Source organism: Sander vitreus, chromosome 18 (assembly GCF_031162955.1).
Source record: "Sander vitreus isolate 19-12246 chromosome 18, sanVit1, whole genome shotgun sequence".
Taxonomy (NCBI): Eukaryota; Metazoa; Chordata; class Actinopteri; order Perciformes; family Percidae; genus Sander; species Sander vitreus.
Window position 1 is genome coordinate 9,628,016 of NC_135872.1, and position 14,765 is coordinate 9,642,780.

General features: G+C 41.8%; 1 protein-coding gene across 1 annotated transcript in view; it reads left to right on the forward strand.

Moving 5' to 3' along the window:
• Window positions 1-209: 209 nt before the first annotated feature.
• Window positions 210-14,765, forward strand: part of slc24a4b (solute carrier family 24 member 4b) — a 34,755-nt gene continuing 20,199 nt past the window's right edge. The window contains exons 1-2 of the mRNA XM_078275247.1: window positions 210-1,362; window positions 6,301-6,405. Of these exons, the coding sequence (XP_078131373.1) occupies window positions 1,200-1,362; window positions 6,301-6,405 (268 nt within the window). The 5' untranslated portion in view covers window positions 210-1,199. The remainder of the gene's footprint in view (window positions 1,363-6,300; window positions 6,406-14,765) is intronic.

Sequence of the window (14,765 nt, forward strand, 5' to 3'; positions counted from 1 at the left end):
AAGGGCAAAACGTAAAAACTTGGCAAAAAAAAACCCTTTAGGCAATGAGGAATTATTTCATGGTTGTAGATTTGGAAGGGAGGGGCCAGGCGCACATGAGCTTGAAGATCCATAACCTTAATTATTCAGCATGCTATCAAAATGAGGACAGCAGGTGAGTTGGAGGCCAGTTATTAGAGGGGCTGTGCTCGGGACCCGGGAAAATATTGGATTTGGTTTAATAACACAGCAGTGTTGGGATACGCTGTTCTGTGTTGTATTGAGCAGCATGATAGGGCTTGCCTAGTCGCACAAATCCAACCTGTACGTGTGATCTCGCGGCGACGTGCAAATAACGTGAAAGATGTCAGGACTCCAGAGTCCAGGGTGATCGATGAGCAGCTGTCCGGAGGTTTCAATGTGGACAGTCAGAGACAGAAGAAGGAAAGCGTGTTTTTTTTTTTTTTTTTTTACCGGCTGTTTGCACATGCATTCCTCGGGAAAGTTAAAGGGGCCCGCGGTCTCATTGGAGGGCGCATAGTAAGAGGGCAGCTGGAAGCAAAGGCAGCTGATGGTCCTCTCTGATCAGCACGAGGATTTCTGCACTGAGGAGGAATTCATGTGAAGTGGGAGGCGCCCGAGCGAGGCGAGCGGCACGACTGCTGGCCGAATTCGACAATTACCCTTGATGAACACAGATTGGTTTCACTTAACAGGCGCAGGTGCGTGGAGTTTGCGATACGGCGCAGCTGAGCGATTCCATGTTTCTGACTGTACGCTGACGCATTTTATGCCAAACAAAAACTATACGGAGAGAGGTTATTGCAGCAGTTGATTTTTTTTTTCTTTCCCCCACGGGACAGGATAGGCTACATGTTGCAATGGGAGCCGGTCCGATACCCATCCTCTTGCAGAATCCGAATTCAAAAGCAGTGCTATCTTGATTTGATTTGGAGATCTAGCCTATAGGCTATATCGGAATTTGACCGCCGTGTCATTGCCAAGTCCATTATCCGGCAGCTGAAAGGCATCTTCTTAACGGCAAAGAGGAGAGGTGGGGGGGGGAGAACTGTCCGCTTCACTACTCCCCATCTGCGCCCTGGACGGCTTGAAATGAGGACCACATCCCGGCTGTGTTCCGTGTGAAGAGGCAAGTGGGGCGGCTGTTTCTTTGGCTCTTAAGGACGCAAAAATAGTGGCCGCCGGCCGAGCTGCGAAGCATGGAGCGGGACGACACCGACACCGTGAGCGCGTCCAAAAAGACAATAATTGCGAAGATATTTAAAGTTCGGAAGAGGAGGGAGATGCTTTTCGTTCAGGTGTGCTTCATCTGCAGTGCCCTCTTCGTAGCGTGGAGCATGTCGGCGCTGTTGACCAAGACAGGTGAGTGGGGAGAGTCTACTGAGATGCACCGGGGCACTGAGGACATAGCGGAGAGGCTCAGAAATCTGCAGTGATCAGTTAGGCTAATTGTAATTATAGAGCATCGATTACAAAAACAAACCAATGCGCTTCATAGTCAAGGGCATGGCATCAAAGCCATATAATCGTCTGCATTCATAAATAAGAGCAGGTCCAAAACGAGTATGCGGTGCTTATGAAGTGTGTAGTTTGTATTAAAATGCAGTAAATAGCCCATGATGTGTTTTGGCTCAACACGCTCCGTAGAAAAAGTAAAAGCTGCACATGTCCGATTAGAGCATTGTCTTTTATCTCAATGTTGGACACATGCGTCTGTATGCCGCAGTGTGCGCGCCGTGGCAGCTGCACGTTTTTAATTCAAGAGGCAGGCTGCTCCACATGCACACAGCGATCAAGTAACCAATCCCAGAACGAGAACAATTTGATTTTAGTTTGTTTGCGCTTTGCCATTTGCTCCCAAATCTGCCTTTTTGATTGTTTGGCGCCAGGCGCATCGTCGGTCACACTACACTTGAGCTCAGGATGGTGGTTAATGCTGGCATCATCTCGTCTGGCCCGGGGCTTCTCACATCATCGCACACACTGGATCACCTCAACCACCCTCGAGCATCAGCACGCTTCCAGGTTCCGCATGGCCATCGAGGGATGCGGATTTTACGCAGAGGCCACTGCCGACCATTTAAAGGGGGGTGATCAACACCGGGCTGCATTTGCTTGGTGATTGTTTCAGTATTCATAGCTGATGCTCGAGGTGTGCGCTGAGCAAATGACTCAGATGGCTGATCATGCGTGATGCGTGTGGTTTTCCCCCATGCAGGCGCGCGCACTCCAAACAACATGCCCTCCCATGCACACATGTCAAAACTCTTACTGCAGGCCCGTGCAAACACTGACACGCAGAGCATCCCACACAGCTTCACATACAGTTATGTAATCTAACGATCAACCTTGACATTTTGCTGGTGATGAATGATATGTGACACACCACTGGGATCAGAGGTTAACTAGACAGAACACATTGTACAAGACAGTGTTGTTCATATTAAGGGAACAATAAAACTGTGCAGTGGCAACATGAATTTTGCAAACATTTATTAGTGCAGCCTTTAAATCAGGAATTATTGCATGTGGGCATGGAAGTGAAGAGGGCTTGGTCTTTCCCCCCCACTCATAGTGCTTCTAAGCCACAGCCCCAGACCCTGTGGTGGGATGTCCATCTGCAACCACTTAGGCCCCCAGGGCTGAAAGCTGCTGTATATTCACCACAACTACAGCCTGAGATCTCTAACTCATGTATCAGGAGTTTTATTAATTACATTAAAAACAACAAGAGGCTTAACAGATTATTCTGGAATGATATCATACAGGCCAGTGCAAATCTCTTATCTCCAAAGGCAGGCACTGGGAGCCATTTAAGCCCCCCTCTGTCACTAATGGCTTGCCTTTTTTCATTTAATCAAGTTCGCCTGACCCACACGCGGTGATTGTCATGTGGGGGTATTTGACAGAAGGCGTTTTCACGTCAATGTCAGCCTGTTTGACCAGCAGCAGCGGCGGCGGTGGTGGTGGAGGTGGGATTTCAAGGTGACATGCATGAGAAGTGTTTGACGAGAGGAAACCAGAAATCCCCTCTGAACCCACGAGACCTAAAGCTCACCATAATCAGATCTGCCTAATTGAATAGCTGTGGCCTTCTCATCTTTCATCCATCACAACGGGAACACATATTTGTTATGTCACAGTAAAACCTGCGCCTTGTGTCTGCCACTCATTTGATTGATAGTAGTGTGGGCGAGTGTTGATGTGCTGTATGGTCCAGATGGATGGGATTTGATGTACTACTCCCGGGTTACCGCTCCATAAAGAGGGGTGGGGCGCAACACCATGTTGTGCATGCTGATGGGGCTGCGTTTGGGTATGTGTGATGGAGTTGCGCGTGGGGGACTAGAACAGGTGTTTATGAGAAGCAGGGCTCAGCTCTGACAGGTAGCTGCAGCAGACTGACGGTGATGGGTGGGGCAACAGGAATGTGAATACTTGTGGAAGGGGAGCATCTTCACCGCACAAAAAGATTGATGGATGGTTGTCCTTGGTCCATCTCCCTGCTGAGCTGATTGGACAGAGCTGGAGGATGACATTACCACTGGGCTATTGTTGTTGTTGTTTGCTACTCAATATAGTCTGATAGAAGTGTACTCGCATCCTTTTCATCCCATTGAGCTTATTTCTTTGTTTCTGCTCCAAGGCAGCAAGTAGATTTAGTGTCTCTTTAATGTAACTGCAGTTGTCAGAATTAATTTAGGATGACCTTATTGCTATGTGTATACCAAGCAGTGTAGCACACATAAAATGTGCTTATCTATAAAGTAAAGGCACACAGAAAGTAAACCACCAACGCTGAGCAGTTTTCAAATCTTGTCATATATTTTTTTATTTATATAAAGCATCAGAAAAAGGTGGAAAATGTTTGTCTTATAAGACTCTCTAGAGCTTGTGAAGATATCTTCAAATGTTTTGTTTAGTCCCTTTTGGACTAACAGTCCAAAACCAGAAAAGATGGAAGACTAAGAAAACCAGCCAACATTCACATTAAAAATATGTTTATTTACTGCAGGGCCAAAACTAATCCCGATTTCATTGATTCTATTTTAAATTGAAACTGTAAAATGTCAAAATGAATAACAAATGTGTATCCCACCTTCTGAGACCCCAAAGTGACCTCCAATTGTTGAACTTGTAGCTAAAGATGGGGGGGACACCTTTGCATTTTTTAAGTGTTTTGTAATTCTTTACTCACCACAAAGGCAAGTGATTCTTGGCTTGAGTTTTGTCCACCACAATCCAGAGAAAATCTTAAGTTTTTGAGATGTCCTGCTGACAAACAAACAAGGGTTAATCAGGAGCAATCAAAACCTCCCAAGTTCTTCACAATACCAAAAATACTGTGGTCATTGAACATGAAGAATAAGACGATTAATCACGTGAGTCAGGCCCACAACAGACTGCAGCCCTTATTTTACCCCCAGCCTGTCCAGAAGTACTGACAGAATCACGCCTTCATTGTTTTTCCTTTTTCAGATGCTTAGCAGGGAGCATGCAGTACAATAAATGGCCTATGTTCAACGCACGCACGCATGTATGTAGTCGTCCTCCAGGAAACCTCACACAATCTGTATTTTAAAAAAAATTTCATAGTTGTGGTCAAGTGATTCTACACATAACAGCCTGGCGACATTGCATTTAGATGGACTGTCATGCAAATTTTCCCAAAAAATGTTTTAACAGTCCACCGCGTCCAAATCAGTTTGTTGTGTAAATGTGAAATGCCCCATGTGCGCTACACATGATTCTTTTATTGTTATGTATGACAATAGTGATCATCTCTTGGCACAGTGTCCACGTATCGCCATGCCCTCCTCTGGCCTTACATTGGACAGTGGTGTTGTATTTTGAGAGTTGCTAGAATAAATTGAAACAAAAAGGGGAGACCAGAGACCGTAAGAAACTTGGCTGCTTAGTGAGAAGGAACAGGTTGAAAGCGATGACTGGAGGGTTTGGTCTTTTGGATTGGAGAGCTGTGAGAAGCAGCTGCAGTCGCCTTGTGTACAATCTGTTTGTTCAGCGCCTGCCGATCGTCATGCTGTCTAACTATACTAGATTGAAAGCCATTTAATGAAGACATTTCCGTGTCCGTGCACCAAAAGTACCATTAGCTACAGGTAGATGCCGTGAGAAAAAACAGTAACTGGAAGGTCGGAGAGTAGAAAATGAGTATCGGTGACTAAAAATGTAATTGACTAACATTATCAGGTTGTGGTTGGCCAGAAATGACTCGTACATAGGCTGCTCAAATTCACAAAACAACACTTTCTAAAGGTGATAACATGTTTGTTCACTGTCCTCAAACAAAAACAAAATTATTATTACTGCTTTAAATTTGACAAAGATGCGTACTGAGCGGCACAACACCATTTCTAATTTACTTCAAACCAAAGCTATTAGTCATTTAATTGATTAGTTAATCAACAAATTAATCTGCAATTGTTTTAAACTATTTTTCATTTGTCATTTCTTTCAAGCAAAAATGCCACACATTCTCAAATTGAAACTTCTAAAATGTCAGGATTATGTGTGTGTGTATATATATATATATATATATATATATATATATATATATATATATATATATATATATATATATATTATATATATATATATATATAAATTTTTTTTTTTCCTTCTTTTAGGTCAGTGTTCTGAAATGTGTTGCCCTTAAACTAGTAGTTGTCTCCTTGTCTTCACCATTACTTCTGCTGAATCATTGCCAGAAGAGGAATTGGCCTCCTGAGACGAGTGATCATGGACACATTCATGTGGTCAGGGAGACACTTAAGATCATGTGTGTCCGCTGCAAAGTCTACAAAGTCTTTCACAACCATTCTGTAACCTACAACAGACCATCTGTTCTCAGGGTATTCCCCAGGGATCTGCTCAAAATTGCATATACATGCAATACTGTTTAATCATCCTGCACTGCTTTGCCAATTCATTGCATTTGTGTGTTGACATTTTATGAAAATTGCAAATTTAAAATGCCGCTCAGCTCGTTATGATTTTGCGTAATAGATTTGGGACAGAAGTGATTTTTATGTCCCCGTTATAGATGCTTAAGACCAGTTTAATGAAAAATGAAACTTGTGCACTCCACCCTGAAACATAATGGCACAGCAGCTGCATGTTGTGTTATTGCTGCCATCAAATGAAAATGTCATATCTATCTAAATAAACTTAAGGGGTTAAAGAAAAGAAAACCTTATTTGGATTAATGACAGTGATTGTGATCATACTTTATTGATGATGAATGTATGATAAGCAGAGGTGTTTTGTTTTCTGTTGCAGGCCATGGGATGTTAGTGGAGGGACATCCGGACCCTGAACACTGGGGAAGACGGCTAATGGCTTCAGTACCAGACAACGAAACGGAGCAGAACTGTTCAGCGCCAGGTATGCTATGAGATTAATGCTGCACTAATTAACGCTACCTGCCCAGCACCAAATAGCAGATAAAACAAAAGTTAGCGACTATCTGGTAAACGTAGTGGAGCATTTAGAAGCTAAAGAGCCAGTTGTTTCTCTCAGGAGCTCACAGACCAAAACAGGAAGAGTGGATATTTGACTTAGATTTGTCAGGCGGACAGAAACGCGACTGCAAATGAATGTTAACGTTGCACCACGTCTGCTGGATGTGTACATGAGCAACTGTATTCCATAACAACATTGTCAACAGTTGTCAACGCTGTTAACGGCTTGTTCTGCTGCAGAATCGATGAATGCTGCTTTAAATTGTGGTTTTCTGCCAATGAGATATAGTCAAGATCTCCTTATTGTTATATCCTCATGTACTATCTCCTTACAAATCTTTATCAAGACACATTAAGCCAGGAAATTCTTTTTTTTTTTTTTTTAAATGCAATAATTTATATTCTTATAAGATTTGATGATGTTTATCATTAGTGGATTCTCCACTAATCAATGACTAATACAGTCTGAGGATCATTAAATACACAGAACACTATGGGTGAACTCTATCGAACGGTTGTGTATTGTTCAAAGACAAACAGTACATCAACTGTAGGAAAAACGCAACAGCCAATAGCTGTGGAGTTTTGAGTTGATGTTCTGCTTTGATTAACCACCTTCATGGGCCTCTATTCTGACTCAGTTTAGATCACTTGCGCTGCAATAAGCTATTAAAAGGTTCAGGTATTGATTGTGTTAGGGCATCTTTGGTACACTTAAAGGAAGCAGCATTCTCTATAATTAGTTAGACTGCTGACAGTTCCACTGACACTGCTGCATCAGGCTACGACAACATTAAAAGATAAGTTTTTCATGATATTATTGATTGAAATGTACGGGCAACAATGGCCATGTCATTTGAATTGCCTCGTGTTTTACAACCACTGGATCATTTGAGCTTTCTGTGATCCTGCATAATGGCCCAGAGGGAGAAGCATGACATTAAAGTTGCCAGGGTTAGAGGTTTAGTATCATTATGCATTTTCATGATAAATGTATGTACTTTTATATACTACTGTGATATTAATTTGCTGTACAGGATTTAGGATTTGATCTACCTGCTCTTAAAGTCATAAAGTGAACATGTATATGGAAAGGAGACATGTTGAAGGAGGATTTAAGCCTGAGAAGCCCTGATGAGAATAATTATTTTACTAAATTAGGTGCAACTCAATATTGGGTTTTTGTATTACTATTTGTGTTTGGCTAGCACACAAAGGATGACACCAGGGCTCAGACAATTTAGGAAGTAATTAAAGAAATTACTGTTTTTTTTTTTTTTTTTTTTTTTGTGCCATCGCAAGTGACCCAGAAAGGACTAACTGGCTAGTACTTCATTACTGGTTGCAGTAGGCAGAATCCCTCAGGGATTAGTGAATCATTGGTACTGTAACCTGCTGTTTTTTTATATAAAAACAAGCAAAACAAACACTGACTTTGAAAAAGTTCACATTGAAATGGTCACAATACTAAATGACAAGATTATGGGCTTTAAATTGTTCTTTATTTTTTTTTTTTTTTCACTCAAAAGCCTTGCGCACCGGAGGTACCAGACTGTACCTCACATTCCACACATTTCTCATCGGCTCTAGTCCTCCTTTTTCTGATCCCACCACTGCTCTGCCTCTTCACTGTGAGACGATCATATGACTTGTTGTTCTTGGCTCTTGGTCTCGTGAATAATCCTGTCTCACATGCAGATTTCAGGCACCTCAGCTGACCAGTTGCTTTGTTTTACCCAGTAGTGTGCAGTATGAGGGGCTCTGAGTATAGCTGTACATAATATCATATAGAAGCAAAGTATTTGATATAGCACTTTAACAAGAAACATTTAAACAACAATTAGACTTCAAGGCCAAAACTCTTAAAATGGGGGGGATTGACAACTAAGACAATTGTAATTGTTCTCAGGGGAGTTTTGATATCTTTATGAAACTTTATGTAGAAATGAGGGTAATCTTGATACAAGATAAATCAAGTCACTGCATAAATATCAAGAAAATGGCATTTAATAAATGTTTCGCAACAAGTTGGTTTGTTTATTGGTAAGATAAAATGTAAAATGCTTGTCTCCGAGTCTGACTGACTACAATTAACTTATTGTTCATGTTGCACTTGTCGGTGCGAATTATTGCTAATGAAACAAAATCCCATCGGGGAGTATGACTCAGAGTGGATGTTCATGGTCTGTGGAGTAAAAAGTCAAATTTTTCTATGATGACAAACTTGTTTACCATCTTAACGTTAGTTGTGAACTGAATAGATGTCTTAGTTCACAACTCTCACAATAAGTGAAAAACATGTTTTGTAATAACAGATCTGTGTGTTTGTCCTGATTCCCTGTGCAGTTGTTTGTCTGGAACTGGTGTGCACCCCTCCAGGGAAAAGCAGCACTTACCGTGGATGGACCCCGGCTCGAATGGATGGGAATTATTATTGGAGGCTTTTCATTTTATGCTGTGTGTGCAACATCTGAAGCTCAGTTTAATTAATTGTGGGCTGCATAGATTACACTCAGCCCGCTTTGGGCTCTCTGCCTTTGCTTCATCATTATTTGTGTGATCAGCGAGGGAGCCCTTTTCTCTGGGTTCACAAGATGCTAATGTTGTTTTGCTTGTCCTGAGACTTGTACTGCTAAGGCAGCCATTCATCATAAGTGCTTCTTTTATTGGCCTTTCATTAAAACACAAGGTGCTGTCCAAGGTGTTTTTTTGTGCTCTTGCTCAATCTACAAAAGGGCTAAATCACACTGCGAGAGGCTGATACAACTTTTGTATACTCTTTATTTAACCATCACATGAAAACCATGAGTCATACCACCCCTTGAGATACATTTCCACTGTAGCAGTCCCATGAAGAATGGAACAAATGGCACTCTTACTTTTCTTTTTTGACCTAAATTTAACCAAGTTGCAATAACTTGTCTAGAACCTGGTTGACTAGAAATGGTGGTTTTTATTTCTGAATTTACATGTTTTATGAGCTCTTCCAGCCTGTGCAGCGGTCTGATCAGAGATGCGTATTTGCTGTTTGACTTGAGGTTTACTTGGGGACAAAATATTAAATTTTTATTCCCCCATGTGGCATCGACTGATGCCAACTGTGGAGCAAAGAAAATTGCGAGAGGGGGCAGAGCACCATTCTGTAGGAGGAATAAATCGCTTCATGCTGCTAATAGCATATAATAAACTCCCACTTGAGTGGCGTAATTGGCCTAACAAGACAACAACAAAAAGTTCACTTTCTTGATTATGTGGCACGTTTTCTTAAATGCGATGGAATATGTGGGATATTTATGCAATTTTATGCGATGAAATTGCGGGCACTTGCAAAAATTGCAGTTTCATCATGGCTTCATCGCGGGGTTTGCTGCTTTTTCGATGACGTTCACATTACGTCACTTTATAACGTTCCCATGGCAACGGGAAAATGGCTGCTCTTGTGTGAAGTAAACGCAACATTTTTCAACTTTCTGCTAAGATATATTTTGCGCCTTATTCGGCAATTTATGCGGCGAAAGTGCGGCGTATTTGAAAAAATGCGGCCCCCGCATAAATATGCAGACTTTGGCTGATTATGCATTGAATTATGCGATCGCATAATCGCGTTTTTCTGGATGGACTGAGTAAGGCTTGGTTTGTACTATGAATTAATCCGACGGGATTTGATTGTAGTTTTAGATATGGCACTAATCTGCTCTCGGGCAGGGGCTGCACATGTTGCATGTTAGAGGAACTGTTGGCCAAAGCGGAAGTGTCATCACCCTGCAAAAACTATTCAGAGTTTTATTTGGAGGGGGAAATCTGCTAGTGTGTGGTGGCCAGTCCTTGTTGGAATACAGGTTCGTCAACTGCAGGGAAACACCAGAAGGAGGCTTTTTAAAAGGGAATTGCACAAGCAGGGATTATGCTGCTGTGCATAATGGAAACTGACCTCGCTTTGCTGCTCGCTCGCATGCCAACTGTGGAACAATGCAGCGGAGAGGGGGAGCGCAGGCACGAGCACCTGCACAGAGCACTTTCCGTGCTGCACAGCTCAAACATGCCTGACCTCATGTATTCGTTCATTCACATTCTTTTACTCAAATGTTCATTCTGTTCCCTTGGTGAGTACTTCAGAAAATTCAAACTCAGACTACAAAGGACATTTCAGCAGGTTTAAAAGCGTATAGTTGCAGCAGCGAAGTAGCTCAGCTGTCTTTGTTGCAACGGATCCATACCTCACCCGGAAGGAGCCGTTTACTTATTTCTCCTCTACACAGCTGAATGCATACGTCTCACAGAAGCGTCCCATTAAAGGTTATTGAACCAGGAGTCTTCTGGTCCACCAGCTTGGCCTCTTTCAACAGCCTGACTGCTTACACTCATAAACACAGTCACATAAAGGCTGAGGGGAATTCATGGAAAAAGAAGTGTAATCGGTATGCGAGTGTGTTCATGCAGGTGAAATTTCATGTGTCTAAGTGCTTATATAAGCATGTGAGAGCCGTACATGTGATGTTTGAGCATGTGAAAGTATCACCTAATGAGGATAATCGTGTGTTTTGCTATTTTCAGAACTTATTGTTTCTGTGTGACGGAGCTATTTTCCAGTAAGGCAACTCGTGATGTCATGTTTACAAGAATGGCCGTCAGTCGCAGTCAAGTCATGCTGCTCACTGATGTCTGCTGGAACAAGCTAATAATCTAATGGACTAATACTGACCCAGAGGAATCATTCACCTTTTGTACAGTCTCTTGACTACTATACTGGAGTGTCAACTGTATTATTTTAATGACCTGGCTGGTTTGTGGGTCGATTGTCTGTCTCGCATTGCCAGAACTATCTCCACACCGCTGTGGAGTAAGGTCTGGCTACACCCACACACATATTTTGGGATAGGAGAAAAAAACGCTCTGGGTTGTTTGCATTGTCTTGGGCGGCGCTAAGCTCCAGACGCAGCAACGGTGGCTCTGGAAGGAACTTGTTTTGGTGGAACACTTGCACTGCGCCAAAGAAAACGCCACATAAATATTAAATGAAGTTAACTGTTCACACAACCCAGTACTATGAGCTGTTAAATTAGCTACATACATGGTTAAACGTAATTTGCTCTTACTAGTGTATCGCCGTGTGTACTTCGTCCACAGCAATCGCACCAATCGGTCCCAAAATGTCTGTTAGATAGTAAATGCCGTATACACATTATTTGTAAATCTTTATAATCATTCCCTGAAAGAACCAAGCAGACCTGCCTTGTTGCACAATCCAAATTTTTCAGCGTGTAGCTTGCTACCTCAAAGTTTGTTGTCGTTTCCAGAAGTGAACAGTTTGAGAATGGTCACACACAGAGCAGAAGGTGAGGGACATCCTGCACGTGAGCGCGTAGGATGTTAGGCAATTATCCTGGAAATGGAAATGTACCGTTGATCCAAACTAGTGGGTCGGTGACAGGAGGTGGCACCGGGCACTGCCAAAACATCTGGCTCACATTAGGTTTTTTCTCTATCAGAATGATCTATTTTTAAGATTTAGTAAATGCAAGATTGTAAAAACATTCTGTGCATGGCTCCATCTCAAGCCTTTTGTTGTTGTTGTTGCCCAGGCCACCACAGTCAGGGTGTTGGGTGGAGACTGGTCTGCTCTGTGCACACTGTCCTGCCATTCCTTCTATCTCTGGGACAACAGACGGCACCCGATACTGAGCTCAATTATGTAACGGCAGTGTAAGATCTGGAATATTACCAGATTATGGAATTATAATTGCTCAAATGTAAAGACTGACATCCTCTGGCTTTAATACGTCAATAAATTAAGGTTATGTAAGTGGATTTTTGTACGTTAAAGACTTGTGTGGCCTGCGAGAGAAAATATATGTACTTTAAAAACAATATGTATTCAGTGTTTTTAAAATAACTGAATTTAGAATTCATTTTGACTCTACTCTTTGTGTAGCAGAGCCAGAACAAATCCAAAGAAGTAGGTCTATATTCTTCTTTTTTTTTTTATAGTACATGGAATAAAAGCAGGATTCTGATGAAATTGGGTTTTAGGGACTGTGTAAAAATACCCCCCCCCCAAATGCACAAAGAATAAACGTTTTAATCATCACATTACTGCCAATAACGCATAAAAAAAAAAAAAAATATATATAATTAGCAATTGTCAAACGTATAGCAAACATAGTAACAAAATGGTGACTGGTCACTACATTTTTACTAAATAAACTACCGCCATCGACCTGAGTTATGTTATGAAACTTTTAACTTTTTTTCCTTTTTGTGAAAAATTGCTGTCCTGTGCATATGGCAAAGTGTTTCTTTATGGCTGTCTGTGCACACTGAAGTCGCCATTATTTATATATTTTAATCTTGCAAGGGAGAGCTGAAGTAAAATAATACACCTGGGGTGAGACAATGAAAGGGGGAAAAAGTCACACCAGTCTTCTCTGACTCATAATCATTTTCATACTGTCCCTGATCTTACACTTAATGAAGTGATGGCAGCGCTGCATCCCATAAGATCCTCCAAACACTTCTTGGGAGAACTCTGTGTGGACTTGATATTACTTCTGGGGTTGACAAGATGAGAAGGATGGGTTTGGGGGAGATAGATGAACAAAAGCGTTGCCGGTAATTTCTTGCATATGCGGCACAGTCAGGTGTCCAAACAGAGAATCCAGGGTTTATTTTTAGATTTTGTAGCTCAGCATCTGAAGAGAGGACTTGTTTTTTTTTTTTTTGTCTCCTGCCTGCAGTACCGATCCAGACGTCCCTCATTCACGCTCTTGCTCGCTCCCTTGTTGCCTTCAACAAAGACAGCAGTCCCGCGGAAACAAAAGAACGGCAGCATAGACATAAGTGAAAAGAACACCATTTATTACGACAGCAGCTTGCTTGGCACAATCTTCAACATATTCATCTGAAGGATTAGAATTTCTTGTGTAATTTATAACAAATTGGTGCGTGACATTTGGTTCAAGATGCCAAATATTTACACATTTGTACATGTATATACCGCTGTATTTTATGAAAAATTGAGGCTGCATTTTATCTGTTTAAAAAAAAAAAAAAAAGGCAAATTATACATGTGCATATCAAGTTTAAAAGCAAAGCAATGCTGACCAGGACACAAGTATTCATGATATAATTATATAAAATTGTTAAAAGCAAGCAAACTCTTTAAGAGCTGAAACAATCGATTGATCGACTTGTCGACTGACAGAATTAATCTGCAACTATTTTGATCTTTTTTTTTTGTCAGGCAAAACAAGCAATTAAGGATGGCACCTTGGGCTTTAGGAAATTGTTAAAGACCAAACAATCAATAATACAATTGACAGTCGATATCTGGAAATAATCATGAGTTGCCTCATTAAACTCTTTGCATTCATGATGCTGAAACCTGCAAATATATGGTCATTTTTGCTTGATAATTGATTTCAAATTCGTCAACTAAGAATTTCTGCAACAAATGCATCATAAAAAAAAATGTCTTCTCCAATTTTATTTTCTCAATTTCTGTAAAAGTGACACCCAATTCCACTGAGATGCATATTATTTATGGTATCTATTTATAGGCCTCATTTGAGATGCATCACTTAAGCAATCTGTCTGTTGTCCCTCTCCTGTGTGTACGTCCTGTCCTTGTGTTTGAAAGGGCCGTGGAAGCATGTTCACGTCCGGTTTGACCTCTACAGTGAGGAAGCATAGACGACCCCTGTAGACGCTGTCTGGCTGAATGTTTACAGGCTTTGGGAGGTGACCCCTACCTGCCTGTCATCTCTCTGTTGTCCCGGTGCTGACGCCCTTTAAAACACCCCTTGCGATCGCCTATTTTTAACTCTCACTCAGCCAGGCCTGACTGCATGCAGTGGCAAGGGGCTGAACATGTAACCAAAGCACATTGGATGGCGATGGCATTTAATTATTGATTCATGGCAGACCTGCAGCTTTGGTGGAAGCAGGAGGTGGAAAAGGCTCGGGACAACGGGGAATTCCAACCTGATTCGTTTCCCATGGTTTTTATGTTTTTTTCAGAAGCTTGACAGGCAACATTTAGCAGCTAGAATAATGTATGCTTATGGGGCTGTTTGTCCATGATGTATCGGTAGGAGTTTAGCCGGCCGACTGTATTGGCATCAGTTTGTTTCCAGTCACCCCTCTGAGGACACAGCTGACAAATCCTGTAATTGATTGCACCTTTGCTTGAGGCAGTCGGCTTTCCGACACGTTTCATTCAGCGCACAAACCTGTCCGAAATGAAATGAGCTAAAGCCGCCTGCCACAGTGTAGCTGTAAGATACC